This window comes from Neophocaena asiaeorientalis, unplaced genomic scaffold, assembly GCF_003031525.2.
Source record: "Neophocaena asiaeorientalis asiaeorientalis breed wild unplaced genomic scaffold, Neophocaena_asiaeorientalis_V1.1 scaffold131, whole genome shotgun sequence".
NCBI classification, from domain to species: Eukaryota; Metazoa; Chordata; class Mammalia; order Artiodactyla; family Phocoenidae; genus Neophocaena; species Neophocaena asiaeorientalis.
This window is the reverse complement of record NW_020173201.1, coordinates 499,972-527,281: the sequence shown is the minus strand read 5'-3', so window position 1 is coordinate 527,281 and position 27,310 is coordinate 499,972. Positions and strand designations below refer to the sequence as shown.

Sequence of the window (27,310 nt, the reverse complement as noted above, 5' to 3'; positions counted from 1 at the left end):
CGGGGAGGAGCCCGGCGGGGCTGTCACTTCTCACGGGGTGTGTGACCCGCTCGGGTGCCAGTTGGAGAGGCTCCTTCACTTTGGTGATTGCTCCACAGCCATGTCCGAGATCTGGGTTCTCTGGCCACTGGTGAGTCTTCTCCTGTCCGGGCGGGAGCCTCTCCCAGCTCGGCCACTGGGCGGGCGCGGTGCGGGCGGGCGCTGGACTAGCTCCGGGGGCGGCAGGGGGATGCGCGCGTGGGCGGCGGGCTTGTCCGGCCTCTGACAGGCTGGCTCACCAGGGCTGCCAGGACTTTCCCTGAGGGCGGGATCTCAGGAAACCCGGGAACTCGTTTTTCTTGGGGCTGGATATAGAGCGGTAAGCCCGCGGGGCAGGCGGAACAGCTCCGGGTGCTCCCCGGGGACGCTGTCCGCGGCCCAGAGAGGGGTGGGCGCGAGGGGCGGGCCGGGGCGTGCGAGATTTGAGGGTCGCTGGAGGGACCGGAGACTGGAGGGGATCTTCTGGACAAGTCCTTACAAGTCACGCCGAAGCACCGCTGCTGTGCTGGTGGATGTGCGCGCCGCGGGGCGGTGAGAACCTGCACTCCCTGCACTGGTAATACAGGTTTTCCGGCAGTTCCCAACTTTAGGGAATAAATCAGCCCCGAGGCGGTGGTTAAACCTGAGGCTTTGGACTGCACCGTTTCTTTCTTGAAAAAGTTATCTTGGGGCTGAATGCGCCTTAAGAGACTTGTTTACCTTCTTATCGCTACACAGAAAAAGAAACTGTTTTGTTTCCCTTCCGGTAATCCCTCTCCTTAAGACCGTGAGTCACTATCTCAGGTTTGGTCTTTTTTTTTTTTTTTTTTTTTTTAATTTTCTTCTCTCCATTTTCTTTCTTTTATCTTTCATTGCTCGCTGAACTCCGGGGCGGTAGGGAACCTGGGCCTCACTGCTCAGGCGGTGGTACCTGCTGCCACCGCGCACGCGCTGGGGAGCCTGTACTTGGCCTAAAAGCCTAAGCAGCGGCCACCTCTTTTGGAGAGTCCCTACCTCAGCAATGCCAGCTTGGTGATGGCTGATCGAAGACACTTGGCCTCCAGAGGTTCATGTGAGTTCCGAATTCTCTGAAAGCCAACGGATTCTTACTTTGTTGGTCCCCATCAAAGTGCCAGGCACAGTGATCAGAATGTCTACGAATGTGATCTCAGTTCATTCGCAGCTGCGCAGTAAGGAAGATGTCCTCATCTCCATTTTACAGATGGCGAAATGGGGTTCAGAAAGCTGAAGTAATTAGACCGAGTCCAAACAGTAAGCGGCAGGGCTGGGATTTAATTTAGATCCAGTTCCAAAGCCCGGGCGGTTCGTTGATTGCACCTGATGTCCAGATGACACCAAGAGTTGAAAGGAAAAAAGCATTGATGTCTGGAACAATCTTATGATTGGAAAAAAAAAAATTTCCCTGATCCTTTCAGAAATAATGTACAATATTTGGGCTCCTTTAGAAATTTTCTTCGAGAAAATTTAGGATTCAAAATTGAGAAACCATTTATACAACCTTAGATCACACTCTTCTCTTCCTTATCATTAACCACTGCCTTATTGCAGTGTTAGTTGCTTTGACAATCTCTTAGCTCTTGGAATAACGATACTAATAAGTGTAGCAAAATTATCAAGGCCCAGAGCTATGCTTAACTTTTATACTATAGCATCTTTACCAGAGGTGCATGTTTAAAGCACCAAGGAAACTGCTTTTCTGAAAGAATGCACACACATTCATACACACACATATGTGCATATATATATACACACATTTATTTATATGTACATGTTATAATATCTATAATATATATTAAACATAATTTTCTTATTACTGTTATATATGATATATGGCCTAAAAAATTAGGCCATAATCATTGTTTGCATTTGGTAGTATATCCTCTATTTCTCTTTTCTAATATGACTCTTAAATTTAGTTACACAGAATGCTGCCCTGTCCCCATCACTGGCACAATATCACGCCTCCATTCGTAAAGAAGTTTCCACACCATTATGTCACCTTGTGTGTCTCCAGAAAATGCTTGCTTTTATGACTTCGCACTTAGTAGGGCTTTATTTACTAGTGTGCAAATAAATTAAATGGGGGCGCGAGTGCTAATTACATGGAACGCAGAAGCAAATTTGGTTTAATCATGTCGGTGGGCTGGGAGTGGATGGGAGGGAGCGGCCATATTTTCTCTTTTCCTCTTTCTTCCTCTAGTCCTCTTGTCTCTAGCGCAATCTATGGTCAGCAAATATCCCATCCTTTACCTCTTTGCTTCTCTTCCCTTCCTTCTTCCCTCTTGGAGTTAGTTTTCTCTCCCCTAGTTTCTGGGTGTCATTTCCATGGGACCTATGATAAGTAAGTTTGAAAGCCCCAAACAATTCACAAGTGTCTAAAGGATACAGAAAAAGGGGCAAACTTACTTTAGGAATTTGTGTGAGAAATAGCTGTGAGGACTGCTACTGCTTCTTTTAATAGCACGTAGTCCTGATAGGTTTTGTCTTGTACTGTTTAGGTCTATGGTTAGGCAGTTACTAGATTAGCCATTTTCCTCTCCTTTATTTCTTAGAGCACTTCTCAAAATTATGGTCGAGGACAAGGAGAGGGCCGCTGAAAAAGAAGTCGGTGTATTTATAAGTAATCATACAGAAGAGTTTCAGGGACAAAATAAAGGACAGTTGTTTAGTTTATAATTTAATAATTTTTCTTAAACCAGCCTAAGAGACATGAAATAGGTTGCAATGTGTTTCTGTTTATTGTTGTTTTTAACAGGTTTTCTTTAAATCATAAAAAACTTGAAAATTCTTACCAATAAAATAAATTATGAAATGTAATTTAAAACATTAACAACCAGGATGGAAAAACAGAAATTTATAAAAGATGGCAAGATTGGAAAGGAAAAATGAAATTGATATATGGAAATCTTTGGGTCCTTCATGACTAGCTACTATTGGGTGAATGAAAAATCTTCTATTGTCTGTCTCCATAATACAGTTACCACCCTTGGTGGCAAAATTAGAGTTTAATTTAGAAAAAGCAATTTTTATTCTTGCATTGAGTTTAGAGAAGGCAAAAGGTGAAAGACAAAGAGGACTCAGGATTTGGATGTTGTCTCTAAGTAAGTTTCTTTGGGACACTAAACAAGTAATTTACTTCTAAATAGTTCTTAATGGTGGAAATGTCAGTAGTTCAAAGGAATCTCTCTGAAGGCTACCACAACTGCCAAGGACAGAGTAATCATTTTCTAAGAGATGGTCAAAAACCTGAATAAGGAAATCCCCCACTTGAAAACCCCTAGTGAGTTAAGTGCCTTTTGGTGAATTATCTTAGGTTCCAAAAGTCCCTTAAATGAGCACATGTTTTGTAATAGGTACTAAAGACTTATTGACTTATGATGAAAAATAATAAGTAATAATGTAAAGATAATAACATATATAGCTTATTACCAAAAAAATATTTGTAGGACCATTGTAAGTCCCTTAATGGATAGTATTGTATTCTTTTTGCTATGTGTGTGTATCTATTCACAAAAGTGGGAAAGCAGCATTTAACTACCTAATAAGTCCTTTCATTTTCTGGAAGACCCTTGCTTTAAAATGAAAGAAATAAAATAAATAAATAAATAAACAAAATGAAATAAAATAATGTATCTTTAGCTTTTTATGTAGTTGGACTCCTAACACCAATTAACTATCTTCCATTCAGTCTTAAACAGGAACAAATAATTCAAAAGTACTTGCCTACTTTCATAATATTTTCTTTGAAGTGAGACTATGAGTTGTAAGGCCCAAATTAGAAAGTTGATCATTGTAAGATTGTTAACTTCACCTTCCTCAGAAGGAAATGGGCTAGTTCTCCTCTTTGATCACAGCTCCCTTTCTGATTTGGAATGAGCTTTTGTGCAACCAAGCCATCCCCATCTTTGGGCAGTTAGAAACAGCAGCCATTGCTCTCTTGGACACCTGGCCCAAGATCCACTAAGTGCGGGATGATAGTGACTTTCGTATGAAATTGTACATTTTGAGTAAGGCCAATCTTGTAAGTTAGCAAATCTGACTACAAATTCAATCGTCAGATGTACTCAGCCCAGCAAGGCAAGCAAGCCTACCGTAGGTAGGTTTTGTTAAGCTGTGAACTGGGATAAACTTGGAAAATTAGAATAAGCTTTGCTTCGGAGTCATTAACGTCAGTCTGTCCTACAGTCAAGTGATGCAGCATTCTGGATTTAGTCACCTCTGTGTTCTGGGAGGCCATAAAAATATAAGATGTGAGAAACATCAACACTTTTGATTTCTGAGGTCAGAGATCTTAGAAAAAAGAGAGGGGAGACAGAGAGAGAAAATGAACTCAGAACATGTGGTGTAAGGCTCTTGCCCCTTGCTGAGGATTGAGCTATGGTTTTTAGCCATCCTCACAAAAGGATCCTTGTTCCTAATGGACTGTTTTTTCACATGGATGTCTGTATGGATTTAGGCCTGATTTCAAAAATTGGGCTTACACTGCCCAATGTTTTGTCTACCCTTCACATTATTGACACATACAGTATGTATGTATGCAGGTATATGTTTTTAGTATTAGCTGCCACCACTTAAATGTTGGAAGATTTTGGTTTCTCTTGAAAAATGGAAGATCTGGACCCACATGCCACCTGACCCCCACTCCCCTGGGTCAAATGGCTGCCCCTTTGGTCCACATGCACCTCTCCATTTGACCAGCCCCTCCTACACTTTGTTGTCTGTTCCACCTGGGTGCTTTACTCCTGTGATAGCCCTGGGACCCCTCTGGGCATTTAAGCACTCTAGGGTTCTAGTTTAGGACTTGGTAGCCCTCCCATCACCCATTTCCTCCACCAAAGATGACTTCTTTTCTTTTCGGGCTTATTTTTAGAAGGGTCATTATTTCTCCATGAAAAGTCAAATTCTGATTTGCAAGTGCAGAGCACAGATGCTGTTACTCTGTAACACTCTTATCTTCTCACATGTAAATGTAGTTGCCTGCTAACCTCAAATTGTGCTTCCTCCAGTTGGTCTTCAGCCGGGAGGAGCATCAAAATAACCACCAGGGTTATTAAATATTAAGTAACAGGGTTGAACATAATCATAAGGAGACCCCATTCTCAGAGATCCAGATTCTTTAGGCCTGTGTTGGGACCTAAGCATTTTTTAAATTTTTAATCCATCACTACATGATTCTAATGTCTTTCAGGGTTTTGAAAATGATTTTTCTAACTCTAGCACTAAACTCAAAATCTAATCCCAGACGAAATTCTCTGGGTTTCCTCATTTTGTTTTATTTATGGCTTGATTCAGTCAGGGGTCTAACCAGTCACGTACTCCCACTGCCTCAACTATCTCTGTCCCGGTCTTCCCAAGAAACTAACCTTAAGAAAGAATGAAAACATTACTGGAATAAGATTACCTTGTGTAATTTTATTTACTCATTTTGAAAAAAGTAAGAATGAATGGAATCTTCACTTATCTCTTTAATATAGAAATTTTTCTTTTATTTGTTTTATTTCAGTTTTTCAATAATGCACCTACTACAAAATGTCATTACTATTTCCTTACCCTTTACACAAATATATTCGAGATGCATTATACAGTCGGAAATGGTGAACTATTAATGGTCTTTTTAGAATTCCTTTTTCCTAAAGTATTGATAAGTAATTAAAAGTCTAAAGAGCAAATGACCAGAACTAGCCTGTTGTTCCAGTTGTGTCCTGGACAGTAGGGGACAGTGAGATTTCAACCCCCTAGTGGGGCCTGTAAGACTGGGAAGAAGTTCAGGTTCCTAGGGGCCCCTGATGATTCCGGTTCTGAAGACTGTTTGCAATCTCTTGTCTATTTAGTTCAGTGATAGTTCAAGATGGGAAATCCTAGTGCTCAGCTATGAGGAATTCCCAAGTGTGTATGCACCACTGACCTCCCTCAAATCCAGAATCTGAGGGAATTAAGAGATGGTGGTTTGGGCCTGTATTCATTTCCCGTGGCTGCCATAACACAGCACCACAGACTGGGTGGCTTAAACAACAGAAATTTATTTTCTCTCAGTTCTGGAGGATAGAAGGAGCCTAGACCCTGAGGTAATGATCTCTTCCTTGCCTCTCTCCTTGGCTTGTCAATGGCCTTCTCCCTGTGTCTTCACGTCATCTTCCCCTTGTCTGTGCCTGTGTCCAAGTTTCTTCTTACAAAGGACCCCAGTCATATCGGATTAAGGTGCACCCAAGGACCTCATTTTAACTAATTTCCTCTTTAAAGACCCTATCTCCAAACATGGTGACATTCTGGGCTACTTGGGGTTAGGACTTCACCATAGGAATATGGATGTGAGGGAGATACAATTCAGCCCATAGGAGTCTGAATCTCTCGAGCTAGCTGTGTGACATGGACCAGTCACCCCACCACCAGTTTGAGGCATAGCTTCTCCTATAAGATGAAGGGCTTGGGTTGGGTCATCTCTCAAACTCTTCACCATGATTACTGGAGAGCTTGTAGTCAGCTTGAATATTTATAATCAGCCTGAAGTGTGTGCTCAGTACTGAAAAATCTCGCTGACTGTTCCAGAGATGTCTACTTATTCTTGCTGCCATTTTTCACCACCAGACACCTTTTTTTTTTTTCTCTGCTTTTTAAAATTCTTTTCCTGTTTGCTTTGAACTTCACTAAGAACAGAAAAAAAAAAAAAGGTGATTTTTTAAACTTCCTTTTCAAACCCTAGCTCATCTCTTAGGGCCAATTGCCGCACTGCTTCTTTGAAGTAATGCTAATGGGATTCTCAGTTTCTTCCAGTAGTTTGTTTAATTCAGTCACTGCAATGTTACTCTATTTGTAATTGCCATGTTAAATCTTGGGTGTTTATGATTCCTGGGAAAGTGTGGAGAGCTTGTCAAAGTGAAGTGTTGTACCTCAAGGGTGGTCATCAGTTTCTGGGTCTTTCCATTCCTGCTCCATTCCTGCTTTGTTTCTTCTATGTAGTAACCAGGTTGGCTATGAAAAGTGATTCATCACTGATGCAGATAATTAATAAAAATCCAGCTGTTCTCTCAGTTTCTCATCATCTGATACAAGGGACAAAGTCTCACGTCACCCTGTTTCTGAGAGTTTCAAATGGAGCAAATGCAAAGATTGGAGGATAGGAAGACTTCTGATTCCTATTTGTGCATTGCAGATCCCCACCCCTGCAAGGGACTCACAGTGGGTACGATGGCACCCAGGCTGGAGGAAGGGAAACCTAAACTCCCCTTCCTTTCAAGCTGCAGACCAGGGCTGGGAAGTTTCACCTTCCCTGCCAGCCAGAACCCCAACCTGGACAGTCCTGCTACAGTTTTCCCAGACTAGAGGGCAGGGGACTGACTTCTGGGTTCCAGGAAGTTCCTGCCAGACTGCCTCCACCTTCAACATGCATTTGCTTTGAAGGTTCATTGTATAATTAACACATAGGCGTCTTGCGAACAATTGTCTGAAAACAAATTGAGTTGTTTGTGTGCCTACGTGGAGAAAGCAACTAGGAAAGTAATTTGTAAACCTGAAACAGCCCAGAGGCGTTTGGGCCAGAGTTGTCGAGTCCTCCCTTGGCCAGTCCTAACTGTGGGTTATTGGACGAATCATTTCATATACTCTGTGCTCAGCTTCCTCGGCTATAAAATAAGGCCGTAATAATTCCTCATGTGTAGATTTATTGCGATGACCACGAGGTGATGTATGTGAATGAACTTTGTAAAAAGCTAGGCAAATGTCTAGGGTTTGGTTTCCTGACTTAACATTTTCACAAACAATTCAGAAGGAGAGAGAGGAGCAAATTTTCTGATTTGCAGAAAATATTAAAATCCTGTAGATAATGAAAGATGCAAGGAGATCCATTTTTAAAATCTATATTGAAGCTGAGCAGATGCTCATATGGTCCCTTTCTGCTTTGACGTTCCAGGATTCTATGAGATTGCAGCGTCTATGGTTATGATTGGCTGTGTGATCCCACTGTGGCTTCAGTGGTCAACATGTTAATTACCAGTGTGATTCAGGAGACATTTACCTTTAACTCTCTTAATAGCTAGCTGCTAATAATGCTTTTGCTGATGTCCTCAGGTATGTCCCCATTTGGGCTAAGCCAAGTTCCTCTGGGTGTGACCTGCCTGGAAAGCCCTTCCCAGCTAGTCATCCACTTGCAACAAGTCACTGCCCAAATATCTTCTTATTCCGTGGCCTTCCCAGACCACTCTTCCTAAAACATCACTACCTCACCCTTCAAACTCTCCATGCCCCCAAGCTTGCTTTATTCCTTTAAACAGCACTCATTCCTCCTTGACGTATTGCTTATTTCTTTGTTTCTTTATCATTTCCCTCCATGTGATGCTTAACATTATGTGTTGACATGACTGGACCATGGCACCCAGATATTTGCTCAAACATTATTCTGGATGTTTCTGCGACAGTTTTGCTTGTTTGTTTGTTTTGGTTGATTCGTACGTTTAAATTGGTAAACTTTGAGTAAGTTAGATACCCTCTGTAAGTGAGTGGGCCTCATTCAGTCAGTTGAATGCCTTAATAGAATGAAGACTGAGATTCCCTAAGGAAGAAGGAGTTCTGCCAGACTGCCTTTGGACTTGAGCTGCAGCTCTTCCCTGACTCCTCAGCATACTGGCCTACCCCATCAGCAGAATTTGGACTTGCCAAGCCTTTACAGTTGTGTGAGCCAATTCCTTAAAATAAATCAATCTCTCTCTCTTCACACACACACACACACACACACACACACACACACACGTGTGTGCGCACACACACAAGCACTATTGGTCCTGTTTCTCTCAAGAACCCTGACTAATACAGTACACTTCATTTACATATAAACTCTGAGAGCTAAGTCTTTATCTGTTTACTGCTCTGTTCTTGGATGTCTGTCTGGCACATAGTAGGTACTCAACAAAGTATTTACTCATTTAAATAATTGATTAATGTGTTAGCTAATATTATTCCCAGCGGAATATAAAATTGAGGTCTCTCTGACTTTTTAGTCTTTGTCATGATGGAAATTTTAAATTAATTTTATTCCTTTTTTTCCCGTTTGGTTATCATTTGCCTTAGTTTATCCACTTTTCACATCTTTGATTTAACTGATTTTCTGGCCTTTTCAGCTTTTTTGAAAAAAAATTTTTTTGAGCATTCTGATCACTTAGTTCTTTGTGGGTTTCCTGCCTTGTCACAGTTAAAAACACCCCAGTTTCTGCCTGGAAAGTTTGGGTTAAATCTTTGCATACTACAAACTTGAGCTAATGCAAAAACTTAAAAAAACACAAGCTGTGTGGAACACTGCTTACATAATATCTTGTAAGAGTTAGAACATGCTCTTTAGACCCATCTTTCTTTTTTTATCCTTGACATAATTCTTTGATGCTGAACTAAGTAGGAAATGTTTCCAGAAATTCAGCTCTGTGAAGCAGGTGTGATCAAATATGAGATGAGTTTGGCGCTGGTATCTGCTCCATGGCCAGTGATGTTTATGTCTTTCACTGTTCTACTCCAAGATTCACATTTCTCAAATTCTGAATGTATTTTTGGACAGTGGGTTTTGATTTCCAGTCAAAAACTTCAAAACTAAAGCAAACTTAGAAAGTACATTTCTTTTAGACATCTCCAGAACGTTTAGTATATGCCCAGTTTTTTTTAGAAATAACACTAAGGTAACAATTCATAAATGTTACATTACATAAATGTTAAGCACTCTCTGAGTGCTTGATCATTTAAATCAGGAATTGTGGACCTGCTTGTAATATTGTCACATGACTGCTGGATGAAATTAGCTTACCAAGGAAAAGATGGGACCTATAGCTGTAGGGGACACACACACACACACACACACACACACACACACACACACACTATTGGGTATCAACTTTGAGCACCTTTGACTTGTCAATTTTGGCTACCCAATTTTGACTCAGATCTCTTTGAGTTTAAATCTGTGTCATTTTCTTCAGTTTCTGGTGAGAAACCAGAATTGAAAGAGAAGGAGAGCAAGTAACATCTCACTGTTAACTCCCTCTTCCCAGCAACAGGGGTGGCTGATAACAGAAAGGAGTTGCTTCTACTCAGTTTGGTTGTTTAGATTCTGTTTTCCATTATCTCTTGCAAAAAGGACTTACTGATTTCTTCTAGCTACAGAGATCTTTACATTTGTTTGAGAATTTTCATGTGCTGGCAATGTCTGGAATGTTACATGGTTAGTATATTTAATTTCTGACTGTCAAATAGAACAAAGTTTGTTATAGAATAAGGATCCTAAAAGGTGAATGACTTTCATTTGAAAGCCCTTCCCATCTTAGCAGTTAACCCTTTGGTGTGATTTCAATCACATTATTATTTCCTAAAGTGCCCAATTCAGTTACTGTTCATTAGCTATCAATGCTCTGATCTAGAAGAGGGACTGATATTAACAGGATGACAGGATGACCTTCTGTAGAAAAGGTAAGAAGTGGGGAACTGTCATCTTGAAAAGAGAAATTGATACTAATAAATACTTTTTGTTCAAAGCTGCTTTAGAAGCAGATCATAGATTCAAATGTGTTTTAAAAAGTAAGAGTCATGCAAATATAACGTTAAAAAATCCCCCAATGATTAATACATTACAAATAATATGCCCATGTGCAAATCTGCTTTTGGAAACTTAACATTCATTTTCGATTATAATCAATGTTACTTGTCTCTGTGTTCACAGGACCTGGCACATAGAAGGTGCTAGTGAAATGTCTGTTGGGTTGAAAAGGTAGTGGTTTGATAGTGAAGCCAGTACATTTAGGCATAATTCCTCTGATCTGTTTACCATTCCCAATTATTCTTTACATAGAATTGTTCATATAGAGAAAGTAAGCTGTATTTTATCGTGAGTTGGGTGTAGGGGAAAAAACACTATAATAAGAGTGAGGAGACTCAGACAAGTCCTAGCTCTCTACCTTTTGCTCATGAGTGACCCTGGATAAGTCAGGTATTTTCTTGATATTTTGGTGTGATATACCCTCCTGGAGTCTGGATGTTAGAAATGTATTTTTCAATACATCAATACATCCATCGCAGGAGGAAAAGATGGCAACCGCATCTCCTTCGTCCCTCCTTCCTTGGAGGTCCCGCGGTATCTTGTGACTTAGAAGGGATGCAGGCTTTGGTGACAAAGGGGGAAGGGCTAAAAGGGAAGATGTGGGGACTCCTGTGGCAGTGATTTATACGTGAAGAATATTTAGTTCCCTTGACCCAGAAGATGCCATAAAGTAAGAAGAAAAAAAGTATACCATAAAAACTATGAAAAATGACCTTGAGGGAAAACTCCTCAGAACCGGTAGTTTAAAATTTTTTGATGCTTAGCAATGAATTTACATATTCCACATAAGATGAGAAATTATTTGTATTTGTGTTTAGAGGGACAAACAATAAATGTTTAGAAAACCTGAGAAAGGAATCAAACAGACATTACCTCCAAACGTTTCCATACATTTTAGGGGCTCATTTTTCTAAGGAACTCAAGCCAACTAAGATGAATTTGACACAGTGTCACTTGGACCTATGGGTTTTGTCTCCAGAAAAAAGGAACAAATAATAAATTAAAGATTGGTTCTCTATTAAGAGAAGTTCATTTTTCCTGAATAAAAGTGAAGAAAATCCTGTTGGAAGGATTTATTGTATGGTTAGATAACCAGGAAGGAGTTCATCAAAACTGTAGATTCTATTGCTATATATAAAAAAGGAAGAAACAGAACATGCTGTAAGCTAAGTACCAGGTTTGGGAGAAATTATCACTATTTATCCTCACAATAACCTTTCAAGACAGAAAGTACTGTTGTCACTTACAGATCAGGAAACTGAGTATCAGTGAGGCCCTTTAACTTGCCCAAAGTCAGTGTTGGCAGCAGAGCTGGGATTCAAACCACAGTCGTTTTGAAATTTCATGTTTTTTCCTACTCTGCTATGTTGTCCCTCACTGGAACTTAATAATAATAATAATAATTAATAATAATAATAATACTGCTTACCAGCCACCTATTTATTATGTGTGAGGAATTGTGCTAAGAACTTGAAGTGCATTATTTTATTTAATCATCACAGCAAACCTATGAAGAAGAGATTATTTCCACCTTATAGATAACAAAACAGAGACGTGGAGAATTTAAGTGACTTTCCCCTCAATCATAGGGCTGATAAGTGGGAGCCGTGACTTTTGAGCCCAGAGCTGTGGCTCCTACCATCCGTGATGCTGTTTCTCGGGTAGTTTGGAGAACCCGAGGTCTGGACTGTCATGCAATTGATCTGCTCCTTTTTTTGGAGATGAGTCAGTGGAAGGATGGAGCCCACGTTGATTTTGCCTGTGCACGGCAAATAAAATACAGCCGTTTGGGGTGGCTTACACCTGTTTACCAAGTTGCTTAGTTCAGAAATCCGTAAAAGTCTCTTCATGTTTTTCATTTACAGATATTTACCTCCATTGCTGGACCATTGTCTAAAGGTGATAATGCCCATGTGGCTGATAGCAACTCTGAGATGCTGAAATTGAGTAAGAATATTACTAAAAGGGAGAGCTGCAATGAAGGCCTGTATCGTGAGCACGAATTTTGTTGTCAGCCGTGTCCTCCTGGTATGTTATACAAAAAAAATCTAGCGATCAGAATGAAAATCAGGGTGAGGAGTAGCGTATAAGAATAATGAAGAGAGTGTTTTTGTAGCGTTTAGTTCTCCTGCATTATGGCCTGACTGGGAAGGAAAAAAATATGGCATTATTTTCCAAAGACCAGCTTATGTCATCTTTATCACACTGGTTTGATGTGAGAATAAGTAAATATAATTTATAAATGACATGTACCTCAGAAATGAGAGGATTTATTTATTTAGCTCCATTTTTCAATAGCAAAAGCAGAATAATTTGTGGATATTAAAACTTAGCATGTCAGACTGGTGAGAATATATCATAATAATTGTGGAGCTCTGAAAACAAGGGACTTCTATCCTTAAGAGATGTCTTAACACTTCCCTTCGATCAGAAAGTCTCTGAGAAAGCTGTTTGTCCTAGCACTGAAGCCTGCAAAATACATTTGCATTTTACAGCCAAATAACTAGGTAAGCTAGGAAAGCAACGGAGAAAAACCAACCATTTTTTAAAATCAGCATTTTTGAAATGAAAACCAATTTCAGATTGGAAATCCTTCAAACTAGCAAATTGGAAGCTAAGCAAAAAGCAATTGGGCAGACTTTTTTTTCAACATGGAGTAGAGTTGACTACTATTTTATACAGATATGGATCTCCCAGTTGCATTGTGAAGGAAAACAGGAAGATAAAGGAAAACAACACACGGGCATATGCGATAGATTAATAGAACCATAAAGGACGGTGGTAAGTTTCATGTTTGGCTTTCCAGGCCTCCAGCACTCTAGCTGCTAAACAGGCACGGGCCCTGTTTATAAAAAGATTCTAACAGTCCATCTTGGCCTTCTCTCCAGGTTTTAATAACCCTTATGGAAAATCTCTCATAATCTAACCCATTTACATTTAAGCGTATTCACATTTACTCTTCTCCAAATGAGAATGAAGAATGGCTTTCTGGCTTTTTTGTAACTTGCTAAACACCATCATTTTTCCTGTGAATTGAGACCTTTACTCCTATTTTTAAAACCTAAAATGCAAATTAAAATGAAGCTAATAAGCTTTGAATATCAAACTGTTAAGGACTTTGTTTGCTTTTTGTTTGTTTGTTTTGCTTTGTTTTATTTTCGTTTTAGAAGTGATCTCAGTCCTGGTGAGTTTGCTTGTGAGATAACTCTCATATGTCATTCTTGGAATGTAAACTGTTAAAAAACCTTTTAAGAAGGAAATTTGGATATGTGGATCAAAACTTTGAAAATACACTGACACAGTAACAGGTTTATAGAAAAATGTCTTAAGAAAATAGTCAAAAATAAAAGAAAATATTGTATGCATGACATTTCACTATGATACCCAATGATGTAAGATTAAGTAAATTTTGGAGTATTCAAAGACTGGAATATTATGTATCAATCAAAGTCATGTTTTCTGATATATTTCTGATATAAGCCTCAATGTATATAAATTCCCTTAAGAGATTTCTAACTGATCTGCTGGCTGGATTAACTAATTCTCTCTGCTCCATCTCTAAAAGATCCTGGATGGTGTCCAATATATACTAAACACTCTTTCCACTTCTATTCCTTTTTTTTTTAAATTTTAAGCTTATCAGTATTCAGATTGCTTCCAAATTTGTTTATGCTCATTGGTGTTGTGATATTAATATGTAATTTAATTAAATATTATATAAACCAATATAAGAATACACAGAAAAAACAGATTTTATTTCTATGAAAATTATTTTGAATGCTTTGGAGAATTTCAGTAAAGTTGGGTTACTAAAAAAAATGTTAATGTATTAGGTGGAGGCAAAATACATGGAAAAATCAGAAAAATGTTAAAGCCTTTCATACAGATTATTGGTGTCTTTAAGTTTTCTTTCCATCAAAGAGAAAGGAAGAAAGAAAAGAAAGAAGGAGGAGAAAAGAAAGAAAGAAAGGGAGAAAGGAAATCAGGGACTTCCCTGGTAGTCGAGTGATTAAGAATCCGCCTTCCAATGCAGAGGACTTGGGTTCGATCCCTGGTTGGGGAATTAAGATCCCACATGCCACGGGGCAACTAAGCCCGCATGCCGCAACTACTGAGCCCACGCACCTCAACTAGAGAGTCCGTGTGCTGCAAACTACAGAGCCTGTGCACTACAACGAAGATCCCATGTGCTGCAACTGAGACCCAACGCAGCCAAAGATAAATAGATAAATAAAATAAAGATGAAGTCAGATTTTGCCCCCAAAAAAGAAAAAAGGAAATCATAGGCGATGCATTTTGGATGTGACTTAAGTGAGAAAGACTGTAGAATTCTAATAACTTGTTTCTACATCACAAGAGTGGCAAATAATTATATAGTTATATTTTATAAATTGAAATATTGACAGTATTTTTTTCAATGATCCCTTACGTGAACTGACATTTTTAATCAAAAAAGTCCTCATCACATCACCATATCCAATAAGAAGGATTCTATGGTACACTGCCTACATTATATATATATGTATATATATATAACATTATATATATATGTATATATATATATATATATATACATATATATATACACACACACACACACACAGATATATGCACACACACACATATACTCACATGTATATATGTGTGTCTTTATATGCATAGGAATGCACCAAAATGAAAACAGTATCTCAGAGCAGTTGACATATAGGTGTTTTTTACACTTTCCTAAATTTTCCAAATTTCCTACTATGAGCATATGTACTATTATACTCAGAAACAAATATATTTTAAAATATTATTTTCAAGAAAACAACTACTTTTTAAATATTTTGATAAATTTAGGTTGTATACATTGGAGAAAAGAAAGAACTTGTGATATTGTATCCCTGTCATGCTGTAGGCATTGTGCCAGGCACCTTCTGCAAGGTAATTCATTAAAGAGGCCAATTCATTTAGAAAGCAGTATAATTCCACTGACAAGCAATTAAAGTTGTACTTTGGCTTGGTTTTCTTAAACATACTGCTGCAATGGTATAGAACCCTTATGCACTGTATTTAAATTTGGTTCTGAGTTTCCACAATGTATTTTTTTTTCTATTGACCTATCATTGCCTTTGTTTACTAAAATATTGTATATGTTTAAATTTCATAATTTGTTTATGTAGTATTTGGTTTTATCAAAAAGAATGCTATGAAATCATTAAGAAAGTCATGTTCCCAGGAGAGGCAGCTTACATTATTTTTGCTGTTCATGCACATACAGCAGATGAAACTTTAGACTTAAACTGCGCACCAACTCTGGGAAACATCCTGGAAGGTATTGCTGGACACTTCTGCTAACATCCCATTGGCTGGGACTTAGTCACATGGCCATGCAAAGGAGGCTGGGAGATGTAGTCTTGACTCAGGGCAGCCATGTCCCCTGGTAAATATCCTGTTCCTATGGGAGAAGGGAAAATGGATATTGGGTGACAATCAGGGATCTCTGCCACATTGACTAATCCTTTACAAAGTCCTAAATTAGGGAGAACGTAAAGACATTGTAATGTGTTGAACTGTGTACTAATCACCATTTGCAGTTAGGTTTTTGGCATCCAGAGTGGGCATACCAAGTAAATAATTCCTCCATAGAGTGATCCCAGGAAGGCAAATGGGGAAGCTTTGACTTCAGAGAGAGAGTTATGGGACAGTGTTAAAAAGGAAAAGGCAAAGCAAGTGAAGAACCATGTCCCAGGGCACACATTCTCCAGTGCAGCAGATAAGCCACAGGGACTGTGAGATGAAGGCAGAGAAACAGGACAGAGCCCCTGACCTCAGGGAGCTTCCAGTCTTGGAATGTAAACTCCTACACTTTACCAGCTGTGGTAACACTTCAAAAGTTTTGTCTTTGTTTGTAACATGGTAGCTGAAATCTTTACCAAGCAGATACTGAATAATGTTTAATAGCTCAAGTTCTGGCATCAGACCCTGCTTTCAAATCCTCCATCTGACACTTAGAGGATGACCAACATATTTTGGTTTGCCTGAGACGTCCCCAATTTTAGCACTAAAAGTCCCACATCCTGGGCAAACAGGGATGGTTGGTCCTCCTAGCTATTAACAGGCTTCATGTCCTTTGGCAAGTCACTTGACTTCTTTGAGTCTGGCTCTTTAACTGTAAAATGGACATAATAATAGTTCTGACCTTTTATGATTATTGTGAACATTAAATGGAAATGTGTTAATAGTGTTTAGCAGAGTCCTTGGCTTAATAAGTGTTAATATTATCATTTATTATTACCATTATAAGAATTGTTATGGATCTGATGGGTGCACATACATTTTACTTGCATTCTTCTGGATGGAAACTACATGCTGTACTGGAAAAAGTGAAATTGAGTATTTGTGTTGGTTTTATAACATATTGCTCATGAATGGCAAGGAGCTACTGTTACTGAGGAATTTTCTTTTCAAATTTAATATAGATCTCCAGTGTTCCTTCTTTCACCTTCTCTGTATACTAATCTTTCTTGTTGTTGTTCTACTAATCTTTTTTTGTTGTTGTCATGGGATCTAAAATGAGAATATTTTCTGAACAGTCATGTAGAGTAATTGTCTGAAATGTTACAATAAATTTTCTTTTAAAAGGCAAAAAAAAAAAAAGAATGCTATGAGGTTATTAAGAAAGTCATGTACCTGGGGAAAGAGCATAAATTATTTTTGCTGTACATGCGAGGCGGGCAGATTAGATTTTGCCTATTCTTTTAAATTAGTTATAACATAATAATTACAGTCACTAGTCAGGCTTTTCTCTTAGATTTCCCTTTAAATTTTCTGTCTCTTTCATCTTCATTCTCTATTCACTTGCCCTAAACTAGCTTTCCCCACAGCACTTATCACCACTTGCCGTCTTGTATTTATTTGTTCATTGCCTGCTTCTACGTTGACAACGTGAAGCCTTTGGAGATCAGGCTTTGTCTTATTTCCTGCAGTATCTCCAGCTCCTAGAAAGTGCCTGGCACACAACAGGTATTTAATAAACACTTCTTAAATAAATGAATTTTCCAGAAGGCATTGTTGTATAATGCTTACTAATAGAAATCCAATGACTCATTTTATTTTTAAAGTAAATAAAAGTAAATGCGAATATGATTTAAACTTTTGCGTATTAAGATAGCAAACCTGGTAATAAATTTTGTTGTAAATATGTTCATGCCTGCACATCATAATGTATTCTGTCGCTTAACGGCAAAGGAATAGAAAGAAAGGGGAGTGAAAAGGGGACTGTGAGCAGTTACTAGGCAGGTCCTGTGCAGTAATGTTAGCCATGCAAGAGAAGTATGATTATCTCCATCATATGCATGAAGAAGTTAGGCTTAGAGAGATTAAGCACTTATTTTTGTTTGTTTTCTTTTGTTTTGTTTGGCTGTGTCGGGTCTTAGTTGAGGCACATGGGATCTTTTGTTGCAGTGCACTGACTTCTCTCTAGTTGTGGCACATGGGCTCAGTAGTTGCAGCACAAAGGCTCTGTAGTTGCGGCATGCAGGCTTAGTTGCCTTACTGCATGTGGGATCTTAGTTCTCTGACCAGGGATCGAACCTGCATCCCCTGCATTGGAAGGTGGATTCTCAACCACTGGGTCACCAGGGAAGTCCCAGGTTAAGCACTTTGTTAAAGATATTGTTGCTATTAAATATTTGACCAAAGTCTTTAGAACTTTAAATGTTCTCTTCCTTAAACAATACTGTCCTTGTCAGGATTTGTGGACTTTGGAAAGTAAAATAAGTCAGAGAAACAAGAAGTAACTAGGTAACCTCAGTGGCCAGTGGCAGTCATCTCTACCATGAATATATACCTAGCAACCTTCTTTTCTCCTCCCCCCAAAGTTGGTAAAGGCGTCTCTTCTAGTGCTTTTTTGGTCATTCTAACCTCTGTTTTATATGCTCCTGTTTTTAATCATCCTATTTCTGTAGGCATATTCCTTAGTGACTCTTTTAGCTTTTGTCTTGGGAGAAATTCTGTCTCTTGCCACGATTTTTACAACAACTTTCTCCCCTACTATATTTATATTTCATTAGCTTAGCCCCTCCACTCCTGTTTTATTATCATCCCTTCAGACTTCCCTTGCTGTTGCATGACTACCTTGCGTTTAAACACTTGCTCCGTTTTTTTTCTTGGGCAGGCAAACGGAAAAATGATGATTGCAAAATTGATGGAGGTGAACCAGAATGTGTACTCTGTGCAGAGGGGGAGGAGTACACAGACAAGAACCATCATTCTTATAACTGCAGAAGATGTAGAGTTTGTGATGGAGAACACGGTAAGTGTCTTAATAAACAATCGAAAGGGACCAATCATGGTACTGTATGTATCACCATGTATAATACAGTCTGAAATTGGGACCTATTCTGGCACTATGTCAGCATACAGGAGGGACAGGATGGGCCTGGCTGGGGTGAAGCAGGACCAGGTACTGAGTGACATTTATGAGTCAAGTCTAGGCAATTCTCCCAGATGTAGGAGAATGACTAAACGTAAACATGGTGAACAGGGTCCATGAGCTCCAATCAAAACTGCGGGGACGTTTTTTTCCTGCTTTGATTTATGCTTGTATAATGGCTTTTGTTCTTAGCCAGAAAGAGCTCAGACTCCTTCAGATACAAGGACAGAGGAACCCAAGAGGTGGGTGGTTTGCTCCCCCTTCTTTGGGGATCCGGTTTGTCCTGATAATTCCAATTGGGGACCTGAATTTTCATGGATATCCCAATCTATCTTGAGGGTTCAGATTAAAATAAAACGGAAGTATTCCCAGTTTTGTTAGACATCAAGAACTCTCTGGATGTAAAGCTTTTCTTCTCCCTATTTAGGCCCTAAAGCAGTGTTTCTCAACCCTAGCTGTACATTAGAATCAAACAGGAAGCTCCGAAAAATACCAACACCTAGCTCCCGTCTCAGAGCAATAAAATCAGAATCTCTAAGTGAGGGTTTTGGCATTGGTCTGATTGAGTAGGTCTGGGCAGGGCCTGACACTCTGCATTTCTAACAAGCTCCCAGGTGATGCTGATGTTGCTGGTCTCTAAGCCGTACTTGGAGTAGCCAGGCTCTAGATGAGAAAAAGGGAGCCATTTAAGTACAGGTGGGGTTGTCTAGGTTGCTGGATTGTCTGTCTACTTAAAACTCTGCTAAATGATTTCAACTCTTTCAACCTGGGGTTGCGTATTTGGCATTTAAATGCTAGTTGTGTTACTAAAGGTGTGATGGTGTGACTGCTAACAAGCGCTGGAACTCAAAAATCCATGCAGCTCCTGCCCATCCTTTTCATTGTCCATTTATAACTAGCTGCTCTAATTAATAGTCTGCAAATTGTTTTTCTAGGCCTAGAAGTGGAAGAAAACTGTACCCGGACCCAGAATACCAAGTGCAGATGTAAACCAAACTTTTTTTGTAACGTATCTCTGTGCGAACACTGTAACCCTTGTACTACGTAAGTTTTAGTCTTTCTCTGATTAAAACACTAGGTATATCTTGGGAGAGAATGATTTCCCAAAGGGAAGCCTCCAAGCAACTAGATAACCATTTCTTCACCCAAACATCCTATATCTAAACATTTATTGAACACCTCCTATGTGCTTGATACTGTGCTGGCTGCTCAAGCCAACGATATGAGCAGACACGGGCCAGGCTTTGAAGGTCTAAGGCTAGAGGCAGAGAGTGTCAAGAAAAGCAGTGGTTATTGTGTTCACACCACGTGGCAAGAAGAGACTTGTACTCAGAGTGTTGAATTATATAGGAAAAGCTTTCAACTCTGCCTGGGGAGATGGGTAAAGATATGACACATGGCTTGAGTCTTGAAGGAAAGAAAGAGCCTTACCAGGTGTACACGGATGGAAGGGACATTCCAGGCAGGGGAACAGCCACTGCAAAGAGATAAAAGGAAGCTCTGGAGAACAGACAACCTGGCTGGAGTGTAGGAAAGACTGAGAAGGAGCCAGGATCAGATCATGAAAGACCTGTCTTTCATGCTAAAAGAGCTTGGTTTTGACCCAAAGATAGAACACCTGATTATAGATTTCACTTTTCTTCTGATTAATTGGGTGATTTTGAGCAAATCACTTAACCTCTCTGAGCTTCAGTTTCCTCATTCATAGATGCAGATAATATTCATTTGTCTTATCAACCTAATTTCTGTGAAGATCAGACTGGGTAATATGTGTTGTAAAAACAGCTTTCGCTTTGTAAGATGTTGTTTTGTATAAATATTAATATTTAGGATTATATTCATGTGCCTCTCCTTAAACTTGTAATTCACCTTGGGAAATTTTTAGGAGTTCACTTAGTAGACTTGAAAAGCAGAAACACAATGCCTTATGTCTCTTATTTACTAGAAAGTGTTAAATTATGTGCAGTTAACCTTTCTAGCCTAAGTGTCTGAGAGTACGGTCATGGTGACAGTGTAAGTGGGGATCGGGAGGGGAACTAATGTAGTAAAATAATGATAATAATAATAATAATTCTAAATACCTCATAATCTTGATTTAATTTTCTTTTCACAGTAACCTTTTGAGGCAAGTAATATTATCTCCTTGTTATTGATGAGAAAACAGGCTCATGGTAGTTAAGTGACTTGCCTAAGCTCACCTAGTTAAGTAATAGGCAGAGCCAGGTTATAATTCAGACAATTGGTCAGTGTTTGACTGTCTGAAGAAAATCCCACAGGAACCTCTTGAGTGCTGTAATCACGACTTGATGCTAAAATGGGTAACCTTTAAGGACCACCTAGGTAGACTCCCTAAGCAGCAGCCTGGGCAGTGGCTATTGTCTGGCCATTTTATTGTTCTATGGGACAGTTTGGAAATTGTTTTTGGAAATTTATGATTTTAAGAGCACAGTTTATGACCAAATTAAACTTTATTTTTGTGTCTATTTCATCCTTTTTCTTCTTTGTTGATGTTTTTAATACCTTCTTTTACCTCAAGGCATTTTAAACCATAGTCATTCTTTGGGATATTTTTCATCTAAACAACCAAATTATGTTATGAATTTGCACCAGTGTAGATGCTAATTTAGAAATATTTGAGGGAATATGTTTGCCAAAAATGCGAAAATGAATAAAATGGCCCTGGATTTATAGTGTGTCATTGAAAACGATCAAGGAATCAGTCCACCAGGCTTTCTGAATTCCCTCTGTATTTTTTTCTAGGTGTGAACATGGAATCATTGAGAAATGCACACCAACCAGCAACACCAAATGCAGAGAAGGTAATTATTTCTTTTTATGATTATATTCTCCTTTCTTCCAACCCCACTGTAAAATATGAAGAAAAGCCAATCCAAAACTTTTGATTCTTTGAGAGTACTTCGTTTTAATCTTAAAAATTGCTTACTTTCATTTACCATGTCCAGTGTTCCAATCTACAGGATCCAGATCTAACGTACACATTTTATGGGCCACCCTGATCCTCATTCCAATATCTGCACTGATATACAGGGGTAAGTTCTTACTTTGTTCAAACTGTAGATTGAAGTAACTTGGGAAGTAGTTGTTCACAAGAATTCCCTCCTGTCTCCTACCTACCAGGAGAAAGAAAGCTCCTACCAGGTAGGCAGCTCTGGTATGGTGTTAAATTCCTGTTTCTAAATGCACCCCTGAGAGCTGGTAAGAACAGATGATGTTATCTCTCAGCTACTGTTTTTGAGCAACCATTCTGGGGCACTGATTGGGTGTTCCCACCCTCCCCATGAACAAGGGTATTTGTATTTAGGCAGTAGCTGAGTTGGCCAAGAATCGGAAGTGGTCATTCAGTCTACATTGAGATCATCCCATACACAAAGAGAATTCAAGGAGCGAAGGCATTGCAGGGGATACTTGATAAATTCACCCCTGTCTGTGCCTCCTTTCTCTTGTCCAGACTCCATGCATTTTGATTATTTCTCCACCTTAACTTAAAATACTGTGGCAATACCTTTTATGCGAGGGTTACTTAGTAAAGTCAGCACGTAAACCAAAATTGGCTATACTTATAGTTACTCTAGAAAAATCCCTTTAGATCATTCATACAACACATGGTGGTGCCAACTTTCAATAACTCTGAAACATCCAAGTTTTCTTTTTCTGTTGGAACAAATCACTGTTTCTCCAGGTCAGCTGAAGATAAAGAGATTGCCTTGCCATTAGAGATCGTTTAACTAAAAATATAAACACTTAAATTGTGCTTGGAGACTTCTAGGTTTCTTTCTTCCACCTCATACTGACTTCAAGGCATACACTTATTGAGTATATATATTTGAATTATTTGTGAGTGTGTGTACTTGAGTTTTGGGGCATTAAATGTCACTTCATGGCAAACTGATGTCGACTTTCCATAGCCTATGGCTTCTGTGCCCAGCTTCAAGCCAGAGAGAGGGAGTGGTGATGGCCATACAATAAGTCAAAAGCCAGCTTCAGGCTAGGCCAGTGTGTGGTAACTGGATGGCTCCATTAAGGTGTGGCATATCTCTAGACCACTTGACTCGGTGGGATGGAATTTTCAAAATCAGGACGAATCTGCCTCTGTGGTGCTCGGTTGCTTTAAATTTCAATGAATGAGTTTCTCCTTTCTTCTCACACTTCTCTTAGTATGAGAGTATATTCTCACATGCTTCCTACAAGCCTGAGACCTGAGTCTGATAGAAATTTCTTGGATCTTTCAGAGGTGAAAAGACGGCGCAGGAATAGAAAGAATGGTCACCAGAAATCTATAGCCTCAAATACTGTAAGTGTTGAAACATGCATCAGCTTTCTTAAAAAAATAGAGAAGGTAGTTCTTCAGCTTTTTACCTTTACTTTTTTAAAAACAAACATTTATGATGCCTGTGTGTGCATGGGTTAGAGGGGCATCAAAAATGAATTAAGATATGGTTCCCAGTTGATAAGAAGCTTCTATACAAATAACAAGAATTAATTCTTAGTAATAAATTCTCACTTACACAAAGGGAGTTGAGAAAAGGATGTGGCCAAGCTTCCATGTTCCATGTTGGTATTATCCTGAAGAGAAATGCAGAGAGACATCCTTTACCAGAGCAGGGATTCCGTATCTAAGTCCAGGCACAGAGATAACACTTAAAGCCATTGTAAAGGTACAACTCAGCTCTCTCCAGACACTTGTTACCTTATCTGTCACCATATCTTTTTACAACATGGAATCAAAGCATTTCAAATAGCAAAAGAGGGAGTTCCCTGGTAGCCTAGTGGCTTTCACTGCCATGGCCAGGACTCAATCCCTGGTTGGGGGACTGAGATCCCACAAGCCACACACAGAGCGGCAAAAAAAAAGAACCCACACACACATATAGCAAAAGATACACTGGGGAGAGTAACCAGTTCACTTGATGAATAACGATTTTCTCATTTGGGGCCAGTGAGGCTTAGGGTTCTTTAAATCAATATGGTACAAAATCATTTCAACTTAAACTATGTTGTCGTGTCAAAAATTAGAATAGTTACAGTAAAGAAAATTTTAGAATGATTATGGTTATTATGTCTATTTTCATGAGTCTATATAAAGAATAATCTCAGCACATTCCACAAATTACTTAGGTTCCTTGCCTCCGTTAAAAAAAAAAAAAAAAAAAGCCAATATTCCTTAGTTTCTGGTTAGGCTGGAAACTTTCAAAATAAAAATTTGAATGGTGAAAGAATCCTCCTTAGTCACTTAGTCTAAATTTATACATTTAGAGTATTTTATTACGTTTAGAGTATTCTATTACATTTAGAGTATTCTAAATATATTTTGTCTTTCTCCTTCCCTCCATTTTTTTTCTCCCCAGGAAATGATGCCAGTGAATTTCACAGGTAAAACTTTTATCTTTTTATTTCATCGAGTTGGCTTCCTTAGGAGTCACAGGCTAATCTTAGAGTTAAATAATTTTGTGAATTTCAGTAACATATAGTGGGGGTCTTGCCGTTTCTTGAGGTTCCAGTTCTTCCTGCTCATCAAAAAGGGTTTATTAAGCAGTTTGTTTAAATGTATAACCAATACTCAGGTAACATAAGTTGCTGTATTCTGAAGGCTTAATTTTCCTTCACAAGCAGTTAGGTGTAGTACAGAACTCCTGCCTACATTGACTCGGAGGCTAATCTGAATTGTAGACTCAGTTATTATTGGTGTATCCTAGTTCCGAAACAACATTCATGATTCTATTCTGCTCTGTTCTTCGACCTGTGAGTCAGTGATAAGATGGTCATATAAACTCTTGGCCAGCCTTTTAGATGTGTGGGTCATTGATCATCAAATCCATACGGACGTTAGAGGTGATCTTTTCCAGCCCTCTTACTTTATAGATGAGAAAAGAAGGCACAGAGATGTTATGTATCTTGCCCAGGTAATAGAGCAAATTACTGGGGACACAGGAGGAGTTGGGATTAGAACCCAAGGTTGTTTCTGTTTTTGATTTTCCCTAACTGGCTCTTTAGATCTCTAGGACTTACCCATATTCTTAAGTACTGTAAGAGGAGAAATAAACATGGTTTTCAGAGGTGGGAATTTTGTTTAGAAAAACAAATTTTCAGAGACTATTCTCTATTTTTCAGACATTGACTTGGGAAAACATATCATTAGTATTGCTGAACAAATGAAAATAACTGAAGTTAAAGAATTTGTTCGGAAGAATGGTATGGAGGAAACTAAAATAGATGAGATCAAGCACGACAATCCCCAAGATACAGCTGAACAGAAAGTCCAACTGCTCCGTAATTGGTATCAAAGTCATGGGAAGAAAGATGCATATTGCACTTTGATTAAAAGTCTCAGAAAAGCCAAACTTCATGCTCTTGCAGAGAAAATTCAAGATATAGTCCAGAAGGACATTACTAGTGAACATGAAAATGCAGACTTGCAAAATGAAAATGAAAGCTTGGCTTAAAGTGAAAAACAACTAACTCAGTTCTAAGAATCTACTAAAGAAAGATTAATGTTCGAATAAGTTCTGGGTAGCTGCAAGCTATAAATATTGCTTGGCTTTTTTTTTTTACTGGGTGTGTTTTCTTTTTTCATTTATTAGATTTGTAGAGCTAACATATTTACAGGCTTTGAGCATCTCATGGTTCTGCCTTCAAGGATGTTTAAAATCTAGCTGGGAAGACGGACACAGTTAAGAGTAAATACAGGGGCACGTTAAGTACGCAAAAAAGAACGTATGCAAAGGACAAAAGATTTCAGATCATGTTCAAGTATCTAACACATGATTCTGTAAGTATGAATGTAATTAACATCTGTAAATACAAATGCCTATCCACAGGCTGACCTCATTCCATAAATCAGTAGATGTGATCTTTTGTTGTCATGTCACAATCAACTGGCTCTAAATTACCTCCCCAGCTCCACTGATAATTCTAGAGATTTTCCCATATTTGTAAATTTTGTTTACAGTTTTGAGAGGAGCATACTCAGGGAAAGCTTACACATACATCTGAATGTAGAATATAATAAAGTTCTACCTCAAAGGTCTTTGCACAGGTTATTGACATTTCATGGTGAAATATTTCAATTTTGAATTCACATAGAAAATGCAGACTTAGTTATAATGCTTGGCTATTTTATATTTGTTTGTCACTTTGGATCAAAATAATCCACTTCTTTCTCAGGTGTCAAAACATTTTGATCAGGAAAGAATTACTAGATCATTGGCACCTCTCCATTTTCTCCTTGATGTGCGTCTTGGTGGCCTGTGCACCCCCAGACTTGGAAGGACTGCCTAAGAAACACTTAACTGATTCATGCAAAGCTGGGACTGCCCTTGGAAACACCTAGCTTAGTTTGGAGAGACTAACTGGTCTTACGGAAGGTAGCTTTGTGGCATAGCATGAACCCATGTCTACCACCAAAGCTGATAAGGTAGATTCTTATTTTGCTCCATCCGCCACAAAATGTTCAGTAACTCCCCATGTGTTCTCTCTTGATGCAAAGGCAGCTTATACATAGCAAAAGTGAAATCACATCAGGTTTCAGGAATTGCTCTTGTTATTTCCTGTAGCTTCTTAGACAAACAAGCCCCTTTCCCCACTACCACTTCCTTACTTTTACATTTAAACACTTTCGAAAGTTTATACTAAATGTGAATGTTAATAAATACTATTAATATTTATATAGTTGTAAGCTGAAGACAGTTATAAGCTGAAACAGATACTCAGAACTACCTAAAGAGCTTCCATTGATGGAAGGTGTTTTCCTCTTATGTTTGGAAATAGAAAATATAGGTAAAACTATTTAATTAAAATCATGTTTTTGGTATCTCTGGTTATCTCTTTTTTTGGTGGGGCCTTGCTTTTTGTTTTCTTTTTTCCATCTATTGCTAAATGTAACCTGTTTATAAATCTTTCATCCTTCCTTTGGTCTCTGAGGAGGTATTTCCTTTTTAAAGCCCTTTAGTAGTTAAATAATTTCCTCCATAGGCTGTTACTCTCAAAAATACCCCTCTCCTAAACACAGTTAGTTATTATGTGAGGATTTACTATAACAGGATTATATATCAGGCACTGAACGTGTGGTTAAGAAAGTAAATATTTCAAAGGGTTGGTTTTACTGGTAAGAAAGCTAAATGGGGATTTTGAAATAATCCTTCCTGCATACTTTCCATTTCTGGCTACGTAGTGACCACTGGACTATCTCTCTTTTTTAAAACTTAATTTTAATAATATATTTTGTTTAACCCATCATTTCCCAAATATTATCATTTCAAATGTAAGCA

At 38.7% G+C, this 27,310-nt stretch overlaps 1 protein-coding gene across 3 annotated transcripts; it reads left to right on the top strand.

Moving 5' to 3' along the window:
- On the top strand, positions 1 to 27,310 carry FAS (Fas cell surface death receptor). Of its 3 annotated transcripts, XM_024744815.1 has the most exons (10): positions 14 to 130; positions 917 to 1,090; positions 12,472 to 12,634; positions 18,768 to 18,905; positions 19,961 to 20,069; positions 21,786 to 21,844; positions 21,989 to 22,075; positions 23,276 to 23,337; positions 24,392 to 24,416; positions 25,155 to 27,310. In XM_024744815.1, exons 3-10 carry the CDS (start codon positions 12,541 to 12,543, stop codon positions 25,484 to 25,486), a joined length of 906 nt encoding a protein of 301 aa, XP_024600583.1. In that variant the 5' UTR covers positions 14 to 130; positions 917 to 1,090; positions 12,472 to 12,540; the 3' UTR covers positions 25,487 to 27,310. The 3 variants fall into 3 exon arrangements, with proteins under 3 accessions (XP_024600582.1, XP_024600581.1, XP_024600583.1); XM_024744814.1 differs by lacking the exon at positions 917 to 1,090 and having other exon boundaries at positions 1 to 130; positions 22,004 to 22,075; XM_024744813.1 differs by lacking the exon at positions 917 to 1,090 and having other exon boundaries at positions 1 to 130.

Bases quoted from the DNA above. Each gene is read 5' to 3' on its own strand.
- FAS (XM_024744813.1), top strand. From the start codon at position 101: ATGTCCGAGATCTGGGTTCTCTGGCCACTG. The intron at 131-12,471 runs GTGAGTCTTCTC...TTTCATTTACAG, and splicing joins TCTGGGTTCTCTGGCCACTG to ATATTTACCTCCATTGCTGG. The intron at 22,076-23,275 runs GTAAGTTCTTAC...TGGATCTTTCAG, and splicing joins ATCTGCACTGATATACAGGG to AGGTGAAAAGACGGCGCAGG.